Genomic DNA, 18,131 nt, shown 5'->3' with positions numbered 1-18,131 from the left:
TTTTAGTTTATTTTCAGACTTTGACTAAGCGGGTGATTGTAGCGGCCGGTGGTGGTAGGAAAACGTGGGACTTGTTATATCTCGCAACAAAACAGTCGTGTTGCGATGAAAAGAAATGTATTTCAAATTTAAATTAAAAATAATAACAAATCAGAACCAGTTTGTTGTTTTTAATTGAAAGAGAATTTTCGGTTTCCTGTTTCCTCATGTGCCTTTTTTTTCAAGAAAGCCGTGTTAACGTGAAAATTGATAATTACGAACGATAATATATCATATGTTTAAAATTCTATATCTATCCATATCCAGTTTACAAAAGTTGAATTACAAAACCAAAACAAAAACAAAAAGAACATTAACAAATCACTATCAATTATTTATATTCCCGAATTATGCGAGTGATAGTTTTAATTAAAAAAAGCTTTGTCAATATATTCATTAAGAAAATATTAATGATTTTTCTTATCTGGGCCAACAAGAAGTATAAACAGGTATATTTTCGTTGTGTTTTACCGCCAAAAAAGCTTACCTTATTTAAATTCATTAAAAGAAGCATGTGTAAGAAATCTGCTCTAAGGCATCAATTATGATGCAATTATAGATTTCAGAATTTTGGAAATCGGCTTCAAAAACTATATAAATGAAACATAAACAACAAGGCTATGCGACGCAACAGTGAGAAAATGATCCCTAATCAGTTATTTAAAATTAAAAACTTAATTGGATTAAGTGAAATAAAAAACTTCAAAGCTAAAAAAATTAAAAAACGAATAAAACATCATCAATTTCTTGTTAGTTCGTCATTATTGTGTTTTAACTATAAGCATCATCGGAAATACCAAACTCAATTCAAATGTAATTTTGTACGAATAAGTGAAATAATAGAATCGTCATTTTCTATTGTTAGTACATCCGTATCCGGTTGTATACAATTAGTACAAGAAACTATGTCTGCTTTCCAACTGTCGAATATTGCATCAAATAACTGTTTTAAAATGTCGCTGATAATTTTATTCCTATCAATTTTAATTACCAACCACTATGCCAATTGCCAAGCGATCTACAATAATCGTAACGAAAACCGTGATAGTACATATATATTTTTTAGTTATTTTAATACGAATGATAATTTAAGAGTAAATAGTTTAAATAATAATAAAAGTCTGATCGAATATAGTGAAAGTACAATTGTTAACAGTAACAGTAGTAATAACAAAAATAAAAACAATGATGATGGTACGAAAAATATCAAAAACATCAACAATGCCTACACATTATGGCGGAGTAAAAATAATAATCAACAACCGGAACCGGAAATATCATATCGAAAATACAAAAAATATCAAAATGTTTCACATAGCAAAATTACTAGCTCGGATCTTGATAATGAGCAGTTAATAGAAATCGTTAAGCACGGTTTGGGATTAAAGACATTGCCGGATTTTAATAAGGTAAATTATTTATGTTTGCTTAAATTAGTCATCATAGAATGATTTGAACTATCGAATAAATTCCTTCTTTCATACATTATAAAACCTATCAAACATTTCTTATTTCAATCAATTATATTTTCACTGGTATTGGCTTTGTATTTCCCTTTTGTAGTTCTGAAACTAGTATCGTTCAATTCATGATATCTACTTTTTTGTAATTGTTCATATACTTCTCTGCTCTGAACTCAGGTTGTTTTCAGAAGTGATATGCCTAAAGCGATAAGTAAAAAAGTAGGTACCTAATAAAAAGTACAAAATCGTATGTCGCAATAACAATGGGTGCGTTCACGTACGCACAGATACCCTATCCAAGATACATAAAAATCCGATACGTTTGTGAACATGAATCAGCTGTTCTTCAAATCTCCCATAAGATACACGAGAATCCAGAAATTTTAAGGATACCTTTGGATTTTTTTGCCTGTCAACAAATGTTTACGATCAGCTGAGATTTTTTATAGGATTACAACAACACAAAGGTATCCGGATACCCTTGGATCGGTACCTACGTGAACGCACCCAATAACTCAAAATTTTAAACGATTAAGTAAATTGCTTAAGCCATTTTAGTAAGTTACTAAGCCAAAAGACATACGGATTTTTACCTCAGTAACTCACTATAGTCCAGTCATATTAGATTTGGTTGTATGGAGGTCTGAGAAATAATTCGCAACTGCAATTCGGACACAAAATATGAAAGTACAATAGTACAGAAACTGAACCCCCCATTTTCCACAAAAATATCGGTACGATTTTGGCCGCCATTTTGTTTTGAACAGTTTGGCGACTATCGCTTGTAGTTCGGCTAGTTTTGCTGTTAGAGAAAAATGTTATCCGACAAAGTTGTAGTAAATTTTATTTCCCACAAAAATATGTCAAGTAACTATGTATGTACCTACTCTAAAACTTAGGAATTATAATGAATTTTGTGGGAAATTAAATTTCCTACAACTTTTTCTCAAAACATTTTTCTTTAACACCAAAACTAGCCGAACTATGTACAAGCTACAGTCGCAAAACTGTTCAAAACAAAATGGCGGCCAAAGTCGTACCTATATTTTTGTGGAAAATGGGGGTTCAATTTCTGTACTTGTGTACTTTCATATTTTGTGTCCGAATTGCAGTTCCGAAATATTTCTCAGCAAAAGTAAAACTTGACTGGACTACTAATAAATAAATAAAAATGGCAAACGTCAACATCAACACGCCTATCAATAAGCTAATGAATGATAACGTTTAGTTATTGTCATTGACATCCAGACGGTCCAAGAAGCATCCAAAAAATATTAAAGGACATATAAAACTTTAACAAATAAGGACCACACGAATGGAACTGTTCAATTGAACAGCACAGTTGCACCATATTTGTAACTTTAGAGTAGATATTAACAATCCTGTAAAAACTGAACTAATATGACAAAAGATACCTGCTCTACATGTGTGCGACAAATGGCGGCGTCCGGCGCCATTGTCTCGCCAAATGAATTAATCATGAACTACCTACTGTTAGAACATGTTCAGATTTCCACGTCAAATTATTTTCTGTATTATTTCAAAATATTAAAACGTCGCGCTGGCTTATATCACTTTACCGCCTGTTTTTCTCCTTTACCGACTTAATTTTTAAAAATATCGGCATTCTACTACAACGAAATACAAATTCAGTTCTGTAACAGAAAAAATTATGGAAATTGTTGTTGCTTTTGGTTTTTACAAACCAAACGTCATAAATTTATGATGCCATTTTGCAAATTTTGGGCAGATGCGCCATGCGCGGAATAGAACATGAATGAAAACGCTAATGATACTACCTTCTCTCATTATACCATGCGTGAACGCCCTCAATGAATGAATGAATGGTTTCTTTAGAACTACTATCGTTTTGTATGAATGAATATTTTTCAACAATCGAATATTCTTTTATTCTGTAGTTCCCATTCCCATCCCTTAATAAAATGTATACGAAATTGGGAATATGACATGGTCCATAAAAATGCAGTTTGTACTATTTATCGCATATATCCATTCTTTCTATGGCTCGCATTTGCAACACTACCTCACCTACAACAAAGCATCAGCTCTTTTGCATCAAACCTGAGATTCGATTCGGTTGGATAAAAAAAAGAGACAAATTACAAGAATACACATTTCACTAGCTCATTCATTGGCATACAATACAGTAATTGTTATCATCAAGGCCGTCTTTACCCTTTTGGGGGCCCTGGACACTTTTCTATAATAGGGCCCCTGTACGATTACATAAAAATGTTATCTTGTGCAATAAAGGCATACCTACAGAAAAAATCACATACCTAACTTTGAATTAATATTTATTTTTTGATTTTTTTAAATAAATAATATTTTTTAGTTCATTAAAAAGATAAATAAATAATTATTGCATAACTTAGAGAAGGAACGTTCTGCAATGCAATTGATCAACATCATGCTTAAGAAAATTCTACAACATTTGGAAATTCATCTTCAATTTTATTTGTTTTTAAAAAATTATAAAGTTCCAGAACATTGTTAGTTTTTTTTTCATTTTCGTGTTGACTTATTTTTAAGTATTCATTGAAATTCAGCTAGTAGTTCATCTCCGTTCACATTTTCATGGAAAAGACTTGCAGTTTTCTTTTAAGTCTTTTGAATTCAGATTTTTTTTTAGAAAAAAAAGTTATAACGTTGACCAATCTTCGTATACGAACCTATCAACAATGGGAAGAAAGGTTTCAATTTTAAATCTTTTTATCCCAATCAGAATTACTGAGGGTCGACATACCGTCAAAAAAAAGCCTGGCGTAAGCTTCTACACCTAGTCCTTTTAGAAACGTCCTTATACAGTAGATTTGTTAGGGGTAAGTGTACGCACTTTCCACTTTGAAGCACAATTCCAAACGAAATATAAAAGGTATAATACAGCGCTATATCAAATTGCAAAGCTGCATATTTTGGCTATTTATTAAATAAAAAAAAACTATATAGGTATAGGTTGTTCAAAATGACGGACGCCTCACAAGACCAAACAATACGCAAACTGAGATTTTTACTCAGGATAAGCCCCTCTTCAATACTGCATTCAAACTTAGCTGACGTCACAATTTTTTTCAAATTTTTCTGCATTCTATTCTTACTGGGCTACTAGAAGTATAGTTGGTATTGTAAACATTTGTTGTTTTTTTAATTTACATTTGGCCGAATATTTATGTGACTGACTGTACGTTATGGATTGAATTCCTAAATGATTTACCTACAAAATACAATTTAAATAGTTCTAGGTTCTACCTTAATGCTTTTGACATGATTTTCAAACTAAGAAAAATTGTTTCGTCTATTTTAAAATAAGATATTAGCTCATAATCGCAACCAAGTAGGTTTATATGTATGCACGATCAAAAAAGAACCATAGGTATATCTACCCTATTTCAGTTTCATTTAAGTGTATGTACATTCTACATGTTCATTAATTATGTTTGTTTACAAGACATTCAGTCACAACTCATGCGAGCTGGTATAATATTTAGATATTGAATGGAAACACTTTAATTCGAAGAACAAGAATATAAAACAAACAATGATGCACTTTTCAAATATAATTTTTGATTAGTAAGAGTAATCTATTTAATTTTTATTCTGCGTGTAATAGCGAAGGGAAGAGTATACTGAAAGGAGGTCAATCTTATTCGTTTGTTTTTATTGTAGTAATAAATTAGATTGAGGTTACATTTAGGATTGCAGGATGCAGCTTCAATTAATTTTTCCATGCAGCAACAGCGGTGACAACAGAGAGAAGATTTTGGCTTTTTATTTTTTTCTTTACTATAATAGTCTTATAGTCTTTTAAAAATTCGAGTATTTAGTTATGTATTTTTGTCTGAAAAAGTTATTTTAGTGCCTTCCGATGGCATTGAAAATTTAAATATTTTTTTTTTTGTTGCGTGGGTAGTTTAAAAAACACAGTTTTAAAAACTGAAATTAATTTCCAATTTAATTGGGATTGTTTTTCATAATTTTTAGGATAAATTTGTTTTTCAGAAAGAAAAAAATTCAAATCAAAATATCAAAATGAAATAGAAATTTAATTATTTGAATGTCCAGAGAATAAAGAAAAATCAATTTCAACCCTCGAAGTCAGCTTGAGGTCTAAGTGTAACAAACACTAATATCCGTTTCAAAACTTGGACAGGGAGTCCGTTAAAGAATGGATAAGCCTAAAATTGAGGGTCCATGCGTACTTACCTACCTGCAATTTACACGCAATCAATAAATCGAACCTTTGTTATAACTTATTATTAATATTGTTATCATGGACATAGGGCAACAAAGCTTGAAAAAGTTCTCTTTATTTTAAAAATCTTTTCTTTAATTTGTATATTGATTCTCTCAAAATAGTTATTATTATTTTTAATTTTTTCTTTCAGGCCAATATCAGCCAGCTTGAATACTCTTCAAAGTATAATGAATACCTTGATCGCATTCGTAAACAAGCTATTTCGAATTCTGATATTATAATCGATGATTTTGAAATCAATACCAATTCATCACTATCTCTACTGTCAATTTGCCATAACTCTTCTGATACGAAAATCTACCGGGAACGAAGATCTCCAATGACAGGCAAAAATAAGAACAGAAATGCACCCACAAAATCGATATTACTCAGATTTCCATTAGAACTAAGTGGTGATATCAAGGCATCTGACATCGAAGAGGCTAACATAAGACTTCTTTTAATAACCAGCCCAGCATTGGCAGCTTCTGGACAGTATAAACGACGTCATAGCAACAACCGACAAAATCGAGTTGGCACAAACAAGAAAAGCTTTACTTATTTTAATCACACTCAGAAATCATCCATAATAATAAATAAAGAGAAACATAAATCATCGAAAAATCATTCAAATAACCAGTCTAGTCATTTTATAAACATGAAAGTCTACCAACTATTGGAACCCAAGGGAAAAATCTGGATTGATGGACAGAAAATAGAAATAAAATTCGATCGTAATAAAATTGATGAATCGATTAGCCAATGGCTTCAATTTGATGTAACAAAAGCCGTCGAAGAATGGGTGGTTCATAAAAAGCAAAATCTGGGCCTGGAAATTCAATGCGATAATTGCCTTCGTAACGGAGCACGAATTATAGATGACCTATCAGGGGATAGCGAAGAAGAAGAAGATTCTAGCTTACCCAACAAATACGACCTCGCTCCCGTTCTAAATATTATTGGACGACTTGGAACACATCGTGAGAAACGTTCAAAGCATTATCATAACCAAATGACAGAGAAACCGAAGAAATCCAATCTAAAAAACAATTGTTATAAAGATAATCAAAGATGCTGTCGGCATTCCATGGAAGTTGTTTTCAAAGAAATCAAGGGATTTGAGTTTATTATTCAACCCAAGGTATTCGATGCCGGTTATTGTCGGGGGCGTTGCCCACCTCGATACAATCCAGCTCACCATCATGCCTTATTACAAAGCCTTATTTGGAAACAGGATAGAAAGAAAGTGCCTCGCCCATGTTGTGCTCCCTCAAAACTTGTTGAACTCGAAGTATTACACGTGGATGAAAAAGACAATGAGAAATTAAAGATCTCAACGTGGACTGATATGCGAGTATTAGAATGCGCTTGCTCCTAGTCAGCTTTATGAAGCTTTGAGTGATTTAAATTAAAACAAAAATAATCTAAGATATTGTAAGAAAGCTCTTGAAATGTATTTATTTATTATTCTCCGTCCTAAAGCTGTTAGAAATAAAGTTGTTTTTATATTGATTTTTATAAACAAAATCAGTAGTGACCAAACCTAAAAACATCATTCCACCCAACCCAGAAAAGCTGCAAAATTTCTTTAGATATAAAAATGTTTTTTTTTTTATTTCTTTTTTGTTCAGGCGAGTTAAAACATTGCGTTTTAATCAGGTACGGGTAAGTTACAGCCAGCTGATGTATAATAATGCCTTTAGGCATTTTTGGGTCGGTTCCCATAAGGGAACTGAGAGTTGAAAACTTCGAAGTAACGCACGCAACGGATTCTCTGGTGGATTTTATAGAAATCAAAATTTTAAAGAGCGAGCGAAATATTCAAGGAGCCTGTTTGGCGATAAATAGCCGGCCTTAGCAACACTGTTAAATAATATTTTATATCTAGGCTTTAAATACAAATATTGCTGGAATATAAAAACAATGCCAGTTGTTTATTATTTTAGCAACAAACACATGCAGGAAGAAGGGGCTGAGGGCCTCCTCACATTTATATTTATTAGCTTAGTATCTACGAGCAAAAAAAACTTACAACGTTTACAAACAAACCTTGAAAAACAAAATGCTTAGTCCTGGTACGCAGATCGAGCTTAATTTTAGACGAGATAAAATTCCCATAAAAGTTATCGATAATTTGTATGGGAGCTTAAATTAAGCTTTATCTCGGCTAAAATTTAGCTCGATCTGCGTACTAGGCTTTAAGAACTAAGAAGGCTTCGGGGTTAAGAATTTAAGAAGGTACTTGGGTTAAGAATTGAACCGTTATAATTCAAAGTGGTATGAGTCCATGTACAAAAAAACGACTAAATTGACCTTCAAACTAACTGCACTTGAACCGTATCTTTTCTGTAAACAAAATATTGCATCCATTATTATGTGAGTTACTCCACTTTATATTTTTACAAAACAATCCGTTAATTGTTGTGTTTGATTAAAAAAAACTGATATTTTTTTGAAAAACATGGAAAATGTACCTTATACCACTTTTAAACAAAACGACTCAATTATTGTAGATAAAAGTTTGGAGATAATGCTTGGCCTTATTTCACTTTTCGAAAGTGAAATAACACCGAATTTGGACGATCGGTGTTATTTCACCATGACAAAGTGAAATAAAGCCGATTCGGCATTATTTCACTTTTTAGATTTATTTTCGAATCACTTCTGATGTCCACTTAAATTCACATTCAAACATTGAGTTACATGGTGCAGGGACATAATGCGCACTTTTTGTGTATGGGGCTTGTGTCCCACTTGAGTGAGACATAAAGCCCACATTAAATGTTGGGCCAATGTCCCACTTAAGTGGGACATAAGCTCCACATTTTTCGAAACATAAAATAATAATATACAATAACGTTAGCATCCTTAACTAAAAACTCGTACTTTTTATTGCTAACATCGATGAATTTATAATAATTTATCCATTGTTCGATCCATTTTGACAATTGTGATTAATTTCATTGCAAATTCACATAAACTAAGTTGAGCTTTAAGTATGCAATGTTTTTTCTTATGCATTAGAAACGTTGCATAACTGCAGGAAACCTCTTGGAACATCATTTTCATTTTAAAAAAGCATTGCATACTTCCAGGAAACCCATTGGAACAACATTTTCATTTAAAAAACATTGCATACTTACAGGTACACCATTTTTAAAGTGAATTGGCATTGAAATTATGTAATTAAAAATTGTTCGTTGTTTGTTCTTCATTATTCGATTACTAATATCTTTTGTACGTTATTTATTTATTTATTTCTAACTGATTTTGATGAATAAAAACTAATATGATTCAGCCATAAATAAAGCGATAAAACAGTTTATAAAAAAAAAATTTAAAACACAAAATGTAGCTTAAAACGGTCTCCGAAGCCTTAAAAAACGGGGAAAAAATGTTGTACTTTGAGATTCAGTCCATAAAATCTACACCCAATTTGCTGCTTGCGCGAATTAAAAAAAAAATCAGATTTACTTAACCTAACTCTTTTGGGAATTATAAAACAAACAAACAAAAAAAACAACAAGTAAAGGAATAAAATTCAATCAACGTATAAAATAAATTTTATTCTTTTCAGCCTTAAATTTAGTGTCTATTAATCTAATACAATTTTTCATAAATACATATACGATTTTTCAATTTTTGTACGTAATGATGATTCTTGATGATTTTTAACAATAAATGCAATTTGATATGTATAATTATGTAGTTACGTGTATGATTATTGCCCTTTAGTTTCACATTAATATCCTTGTCTAGTTGAAAGGATGTACATTCAGTCATTCATTGTTGTTTTGTCCAATTCTTTATAAAAAAAAAACCTTTAGGTAGCGTTAAAAGTGAAAAAATTTACCGTAACCAATATCATACAAGTCCATGACCAAACAATTACAAATATTAGCCAAGCTGAACTGCGAAATGGACTTCTATATTCATTAATGAGACCACGCCCAAGCAAGTCGGCACAAGTACGACGAGCAAAATACACTAAAGCCACCGGTATAATATATTGAATACCGGTACCAGCATAGCTTCCTGTAAAGCCTACCAAACTTGTTAGACTCTCAGTAAAATAAGTAACAGCAAATGGAGGAACAATAGCTAACATTGGAAAAAGAACTCTTCGTAAAAAGAAATTATACGAATCAAAACGTGACATATCCAAAAATAACGTTTGCAAATTGTTACGTAATGTAATGGCAATTACTGGAAAGCTTGCTGACAAAGTGAATACAGGAAATAGGGCTAGAAAGTATTCAATTATTTTCATAGGCAATGAATTATCAGGACTTGGTATAAAATTAAGTGTGTAAAGATCTTCCAGTTCAGCGAAAGCAAATGAACCTGTTAGCGCTAGTAAGATATAGAACGATACTATCAATAAATAATCAAACGAAAGAAGTGATTTAAGGTGTTTCTTATCACTAATGGGCACAATTAGACTTGGCAACGAATGATGACACATAAACGAATAAACGCATGCTCCAAATAATGATGGAAGACCATATACATTTGCCACTGGTGGATGTCCTTGTGGTCCGTCTGCAAGGAGGGATTTAATTGCCAATCCGATCATCGATATGAATGCTAAAAAAGGTGGGTAATATAAATATAAAAAAAAGATTTATGGCTCCACGAAATGGCCCCGTTAAAATAAGACCCTCCAAAACAGCACATAACACATCAACAATTTTTTTCAAGTTTTGGGGTGTTATTCCATGTTTTGGGAGCTAAGATATCTAAAATAAAATTCATTTTAAAAAAGAAAAATTGGGGTATTATTTAATTTTTCTTTTAAAAAAATCACAAGTTGGGGCCATATTTCATTAATTTTAAGGGCATTTTTCATTTCGTTATTAAAAAAAAAAAAATACCCTAATTTGGCCCTTATACCATTTTTTCTTTTGGGGCCATATTTCCTGGGGCCTCATTTCGCGGAGAGCGACTTATTGGTCTTTTATTTACCCAGCCAACGAAAAATCACAGTAAACATTTGAATGTATTTTGTTCTTTGTACACTGAACAAAGCGAATGGGCCCAAGATCATAATGAATGCTACTAAAAAAAGACGATAAACATCCAGCCGAGACATTGTGTGTGTTTCCCAACACAGTGTGTCAATTGTAACATTATCAATGGTGCTGCCGTTTGTTGAGTTAAGATGGCTAAAATTTGAAGAGCAAAATAAATGAAAGAAGTTATTTAAAGATTTTTTATATGAAAAAAAAGAGTAAATAATTAAATTTAGACATTTTTTATAAAATTATTACTTCATTTATAACGAGTGTTTTTTAAACGGTAAATTAAACGAAAAAAGTGTATAAGGCTATTTTTGTAGAGCATTCAATTCCAAATAAGAATATGTAATTTCTTAATTTACAAGGTTTTCTTTTTGAGCTTTCGGATAGTGGGTTAAAGTAAATATTTAATGGTCTATTGTTTAAATTTTTGTACTTGAAAACCAGCACCTTACACTTTTATAGTTTGATTTTTAAATAAATGTCCAAAAAAAATTACTAAAAAATAAAAATATTGATTTTTTTAAAAATACGTGTTTTATAATTCTTCAAGGCAAGTGCTTACAAGTTATTAGATGATAGAGAATGCCGAAAAAGTAGGTCCCGAAAGTCCGTCTGTCTCTCCGTCCGTGAGTCTGTATACGAAGCTACAGCCTGAACGGATGGACCGATTAATGTCAAACTTGGTATGTAGCGTTATTTTGTCGACTTTCTAGTGGGGTTTTTGCAATTAATTTTCTTGGACTAAAAATAACGATATACCTGTCATATATCGATTTTAGTTAAGTTAAATTTGCTCAAAAATGGCTCCAACGATTTTGTTAAAAAAAATTCAAATGTAAGTTTCAAGACAAGGTCTATCTTTTAGTGAAATTTTATTTTTGAAAATCTTTATTAACGGTACCTGCCATAGAGCCGTTTTTTTTTTTTTAATCCAATTGGCTCCAAAACTACCTATTCGATTTCAACGAAACTTTTTATATAAATATACGAAAGCATTTATATAAATTTAATATGAGCCAAAACTAAAATTTTAAAAAAATTAATTTTTGGATTTAAAAAAAAATTTAAAAAAAATTTTTTTTGTGAAAAATCAAATTTTCGAAAACCAGACATTGAATTTTTTTGAAATTTTGGTTTTAGATGTTGATGGCATACCAATTTTATTATAAAATTTCTTTTTTAAATCATTTATAAAAAATTTGTCTTTTTAAAAAACGGCTCTAACGATTTTGAAATTTGTTTTCTATAAGTGCTAAAATTGTATATAAAAAGTCCTTAAAATTCTAACAAGTTGTACCCTAAGACCAAGTTCCTGCGACCCAGTCGTGCATTTTATTTTATATTCTTATATCAAAGATTTATTATTTAAGCATAAATAAAGATTTTTGTGTGTCAAAATTGCAGTGTGTTACAATCTGTTTACATCTATTTCAAAGAAAGATTTAAAAAGGATCAATTTTTCGAAAAAAAATGCAGCAAATTTCTTTCATTCGAAAACGAAAACAAATCAAGTGGAGATCAAATGTTTGGTTATTTGGAATTCGACATGAAATTCAATTACATATTATATACTTACTTACCAAACAACATCCCTTAAGCTCTTTGCCACAGCTGCCGAGTAGATGCTCATATCTCCATACATATAAATAGCAATGCACAAGTAGAACATTACGCGTCCGAAATCGTTAAAAAATAATCCAGCCATTTCTCCCATTTCGACTTTTCTATCGAGCATATAATAATGTGATCTTTGCGATGACAATGGCATCTGTTCCAGACTACCTTCAGTTCCAGAACTTGCCAAAACGTTTGTATTATTACGGGGCAATAGTGAAGCGGTTGGATCATCCGTGTCGGCTTCATCATTGTTTTCAGATGCTGTCGATGTTTGATCTCTCTTAAGGTATTGCAAACGTTGCCACTGGATGACAGCATTTGCACAAGACATTGTCTCAATGATAAATGTAACCGTCATATAACTTATTCCAGCCAGAATAACAATAATTGTAAGACTGAGAAGCCATCCGGCTTTGTTAAACACTGCTGGCAAAGTCAGTGCTCCAGTGCCAACAATTAAATTGAAAACGAATATGAAGCCCATCTTTGTAATAAAAAAAAAACAAAGGAATTATATTTGTTGAATTGTGTTATTTTGTTATTAATTAAAATATACTAACCCAGGGTGGATATTCATCTCCAGATCGTATGCGGTATGGCATTTTTGTTTTTTCACTGTGAATTGCACTTAAGTTCAGATTTATTTTTAATTTTCTATTCTGTCTCGAGCAACCTTAAATTTTAAGTGGCTAACAAAGGTTCATGCAACTTTTTAATATCAGTTTTGTTGTTGAATAAATTATGCGATGTAGTTTGATAAATGTGTTCCGCCCTCATAAAACATTTTAATTTAAAACAAAAAAAAAAATAATAGATTATTTCTTAACAAGAGAAAATTCTAAACAAAAAAGATAAGAAACATGATTTATTTTTCTTTGTTGTTGTTTTTTTGTTATTTGGATTCACATTTACTGCGTTTTCATCTAGGGTTGGAAGTTCGAGTTGGTTTGTGGTCGGATTCTGGACCTAGTCTACCTCTACACGAAGACGCAATGAGCAAGACGCACATTAGAGCAAGTGTGCTTTTACACGAAGACGCAAAGTTCAAGATGCACATCAGAGCAAGTGAGAAAGAAAGTTCGAAAAAAAGGGAAGGAAGATTTTCTACGAAAATTTTGAGACTCATTTTGACGTTTCTCTTTGATCTTGTTATTTTTTTTTTTTTGCTGTTTTGCTTTAAAGCCTGGTACGCTTGTAGCGCTAAATTTTGGCCGAGATAAAATTCCCATAATTTGTATAAGATAGATTTTAGCTCGGCTTAAATTTTTCGATAATTTGTAGGGGAGCTTAAATTTAGCGCGAGATGCGTACCAGGCTTTATTATCAAACCAGGGGGATATTTTTTTTTTTCAAGGAAGAGTTTACATCTTGGGAAAAAGAAATTAGGATTTCATTTATGGACAAAGTCTTATTTCAGGGGTATTTCTGATATATAAAGCAAAAAAATCCAAAGGTATCCTAAAAATTTCTGGATACTCGTGTATCTTCCCTTCAAGCAAACGAGTCCGACCTCGGTCCGAGTTCGCTCCGAATGAGTCCGACCTCGACTACGAAACGGGTCCCACGGCGGCGGATCAAATAAGTATGGAAATTATAATCACCGAGGAGCCGATTTTATATGTATTGTTTTTTTTCACCATGATTTCTCCTTAGACTTTGTGTTCATACACAAAGTGTGTGAGTGCAACCCCGTTTTTCTCGTTTTGAGGTCGGAGTGTCTTTTCTGAACTCAGTTTTCTTGCTTGAAGGGTTATGGGACATTTTAAGGACAGCTGATTTGTGTTCACAAACGTATCGGATACTTAGGTATCTTGGATAGGGTATCTACTCGTACGTGAACGCACCCATTTACTTTCGAAAAGAGTCACGACTTGTGGGTCATGTGTAATAGCAAAGGCGCGTTCTTTTTCTAACCATAGTTTCCTATTAGGTTATTAGGTGTGTTTTACATTTACATTTTAATTTCATTTTAGCTATGATTACCAAAAGAAACAAAATTTTAAGTGAGACAAAACATTATTAAACATTTTTTCGTTTTAGTTTTTAAACAATCATCAAATAAAATAAATTTTTTATTGTATCAAGCCTGGGTATGCTGCTCGCGCTAAATTTTAGCTCCCATACAAATTATCGAAAATTTTTAGCCGAGATAAAATGAGTCCCATACAAATTATCGATAACTTGTATGGGAATTTTATCTCGGCTAAAATTTAGCGCGAGCAGCGTACCAGGCTTAAAATTTAGCTCGAACCGCGTACCAAGTTTCAAACGCAAATCTTATTATTCAAAACCTGAATGCGACATAAAACATGGGAGCTTAAATTACCGGAAGTACTAAAATGGGCATACTTATTATTAAACGTATTGGCTCTTTCCTAAATCGCATTTATTATTTAGGTATATCGTTTTATTAATTTTATTAAACATTTTTTCGTTTTAATTTTTAAACAATCATCAAATAAAATAATTTTTTATTTTATCAAACGCAAATCTCATTATTCAAAACCTGAACGCGTCATAAAACATGGGAGCTTAAATTACCGGAAGTACTAAAATCAACATACTTATTATAAAACGTAACGGCTTTTTTCCCAAATCGCATTTAATAAAGATCATCGAATAAAAAAGAACAAAGTGCCTTTACAAAATAAAAAATTAAGAAAAGAATAACATTTTCAATTCAAGAAAAGCATACCACTTTCAATTTAATTATGAGTTGGTTACATTGCAATAAGTGTGGTGTTCAAAAATCCTCAAGTAACACTGTACAATTTTCGTGTGGCACTTGTTGTCATGTGCTATGTGACGAATGCAAGCATTTTTCAAAAGTTTGTCCAATTGACAAACGCCCCTTCAAGGGCACCGACATAAATCCATCAATGCCACAACAAATGCGCACCTATTTTGGAGACCCAGATAAATTGGTAGAGCTTTGGCAAAAAGTCATAAGATTTCAGTCTGAACAACGAACGTCGTTAGAGTCATTTTTATTTCCCACAAATACTGAAGTGGAAGAAATACAAAAACTTAAGGATGAAATAGAGCTACTAACCAAATATAAGGAAGCAGTTCTTAAGAGTAATGAGAAGTATAAGAAGTCCATCGATAAAATGAAAGCTTATTATAAGCGTAATAGAACAATTTAAACTTTTGCAATGAGTCTCAATGCTTCAAGTCTTTGAGAGGATTTAGGTGGTAGTTTAATTTGAAATATTTGATATAGATTGGTAAATTTTCTTTTTTTTCTTCATAGTCAATCTGGATTTTCAAAGTTTCTACAGACCTGCTGGGACACTATAAATTTCTATGAATTATTTTTTTTTTTTGTAACGGAAAAGTACTTTGTTAATTTAAACTATTATGTTAAATATTCAAACAAAAAATAGATATGAATTAAAACCAAAAACATTTCCACTGGTTTTAGACACAATAAATACTTAAAATGTTATTACTAAGAATCTCATTCTGTGATGTTTTATTTTTGCCAGCGCCTTAAGCGGTGTTACAATCCAATGTGGATTCGGGCTTAAAGCCTGGTACGCTGCTCGCGCTAAATTTTAGCTCCCATACAAATTATCGAAAATTTTTAGCCGAGATAAAATGGATCCCATACAAGTTATCGATAACTTGTATGGGAATTTTATCTCAGCTAAAATTTAGCGCGAGCAGCGTACCAGGCTTAACCAAAAAGTGTCTCCAACCAGCTCTATCGTTGATTGGAGATCCCCTTCCAAATACCCTATTCGATTAACGTGAAGGTCTAAAATAAGAAACCTTTAAAAAGGGGGTAAAAAAAAATACATTTCTTTAGAATTTCTAAAACACGGAAACAATGCTTTACTTTCGAAAGGAAAACGTTTTTCAGAGCCAGTAGTTTGACGTGATCAAGGAAGGAATAAATCTTTCGATTCACGTTAATAGGGTTGAAGGTCTACTCTACTGCCATTTTTTCTGGCTTCCCTTTTACTCTCTTGGCTAGGTAAGTGTCCTTGTAAGACCTGTACAGTTTGTTGCTGAATCTTCTGATCCAATCACCATCAATGCAGATGGTGCCTTTAGATATCCAATATCTAGGTGTTGCCATTGCTTCTGTGCATGCTAACAGAAAGCTCTTCTTTTGTAATCTTTAAACTTACATTACATTTTAATCTAATCCGAAGGTAAATCGACGGACTAGAAACACTGCAGCCTGGAAAACTTAGTCCATTGGCTGAATCTCTAAACTTAAATGATTATTTTTTGATTTTAACCCCTCCATGCACCAACACCAATAAATAATTCTTAATCAGCCCTATTCTGAATGAAAACTTCCAAGGAAATGCGTTTGGGAAAAGGGGACCATCAAATAGTGTGAGGTATTTTTGGTTTTCGCTTTTCATCATTGTTGATGAGCAGAGAAAAAAATAAAAAGAGAAAAGGAGCACATTTTCCCGGGAGTTTTCATTCAGAATAGGGCTAACTAAAATAAGGAAGCAGTTTTAGTTGATACATCAAGTTCATCTTCTAGTTCTTGAAATCTCTATTAACCAATGAAAAACTTTAATAAAAGGCTATTTTTAAAGTTCTTTTATCTTAATAATAAAACAACGATATTTACATTTGTTCTTGATCAATTTTATTATATTTCCTTTCTTATTAGCAGTAAATATGACTAAACAAAATGACAAAGAATTATATACAAATTTACGTTAGTTCTTCGTAGATTGTAACTGTATTCAATTCGTTTTTTTTTTTTGTTATAAATATTAAACAATAGAAGTGTTAATTATAAAACTAGGAAGGTAAATTAATAAAAAAAAAAAAATAAAAAATATTTGATTCTAATATTCACATAATGTCTGATTCAATATTTTTATTACACTCAGTTAAATATAATACAAAATAATTTCGTCCCAAGTGTCTTTGAACAATATTACACAAATATAATAAAACTAAAAATTTATTAATTTATATACATATATATATATATATACATATTTATGTTAATAAGGGTGCCCTGTTTTGATAGCGTGTTTTTCTATTCATTTTTCGAATTAAGGCCGGAATATTCAACAAAAAATCATCACCAAAAATAGGCATTTATTTTGTTGTCAACAACTCACCTCGTTTTCGAGTTTTTGGTTGCCATGGCTATCATTTTTCGGCGATACTTATGTGAGATATCAGAGCACTAAAAAGTTTGGCAGTCAAAGGGTTAAAAAAATCTTTGAGATTTTCAAAAACCTTTGGATTTTTTGTTTAAAAAGGACAAAAATCTACCGAAACAGGAACAAATTAAATGAAGAAAGAAAAGCACCCTTACAAACATATATACATACATGTATATATCTATATATATACATATATATAAATATATAATTAATTAATATAAATATGTAATTATATATATAGATATAGTATATACATACATAAAAATAAAAAAAAAAATACTATGTAGAAAAAGAATTCTTCTTAAGAGAACAACATTTATAAAACATGGTTTTGTAAATATTTTATTTTTGTTTAAAGTATAGCTAATAAAAATGTAATATATATGTATATGTAATTACACATATATACTCTTTTGGCATTATTTTTTTTTTTTTTAATTGTATATTACTGGGATACCGTAATTAGTGAGATTGTTAACATTTATTTCAGTTTTCTGAAATATAATAATTTTTTTAAGTATTAATATACCACACAGTTGTTTTTTTTAAATATTTTTTTGTTAGCTTACAATACTCTACATAGCGA

General features: G+C 31.3%; 2 protein-coding genes across 2 annotated transcripts; one reads left to right on the top strand and one right to left on the bottom strand.

Moving 5' to 3' along the window:
- LOC129920652 (protein decapentaplegic) lies at positions 1-7,529 on the top strand. Its single transcript, XM_056002090.1, has 2 exons — positions 1-1,448; positions 5,909-7,529. The coding sequence occupies exons 1-2, from the start codon at positions 660-662 to the stop codon at positions 7,133-7,135; spliced, it is 2,016 nt and encodes a 671-aa protein (XP_055858065.1). The 5' UTR covers positions 1-659; the 3' UTR covers positions 7,136-7,529.
- A 1,763-nt stretch (positions 7,530-9,292) lies between these two features.
- Positions 9,293-13,278, bottom strand: LOC129920660 (transmembrane protein 104 homolog). The gene is made up of 4 exons (XM_056002103.1): positions 12,956-13,278; positions 12,359-12,879; positions 10,723-10,922; positions 9,293-10,344 (listed from the first exon to the last, which is right to left on the bottom strand). The coding sequence occupies exons 1-4, from the start codon at positions 12,995-12,997 to the stop codon at positions 9,581-9,583; spliced, it is 1,527 nt and encodes a 508-aa protein (XP_055858078.1). The 5' UTR covers positions 12,998-13,278; the 3' UTR covers positions 9,293-9,580.
- Positions 13,279-18,131: the final 4,853 nt, after the last annotated feature.

Source organism: Episyrphus balteatus, chromosome X (genome assembly GCF_945859705.1).
Source record: "Episyrphus balteatus chromosome X, idEpiBalt1.1, whole genome shotgun sequence".
Taxonomy (NCBI): Eukaryota; Metazoa; Arthropoda; class Insecta; order Diptera; family Syrphidae; genus Episyrphus; species Episyrphus balteatus.
This window is presented reverse-complemented; position numbering and strand designations above follow the sequence as displayed.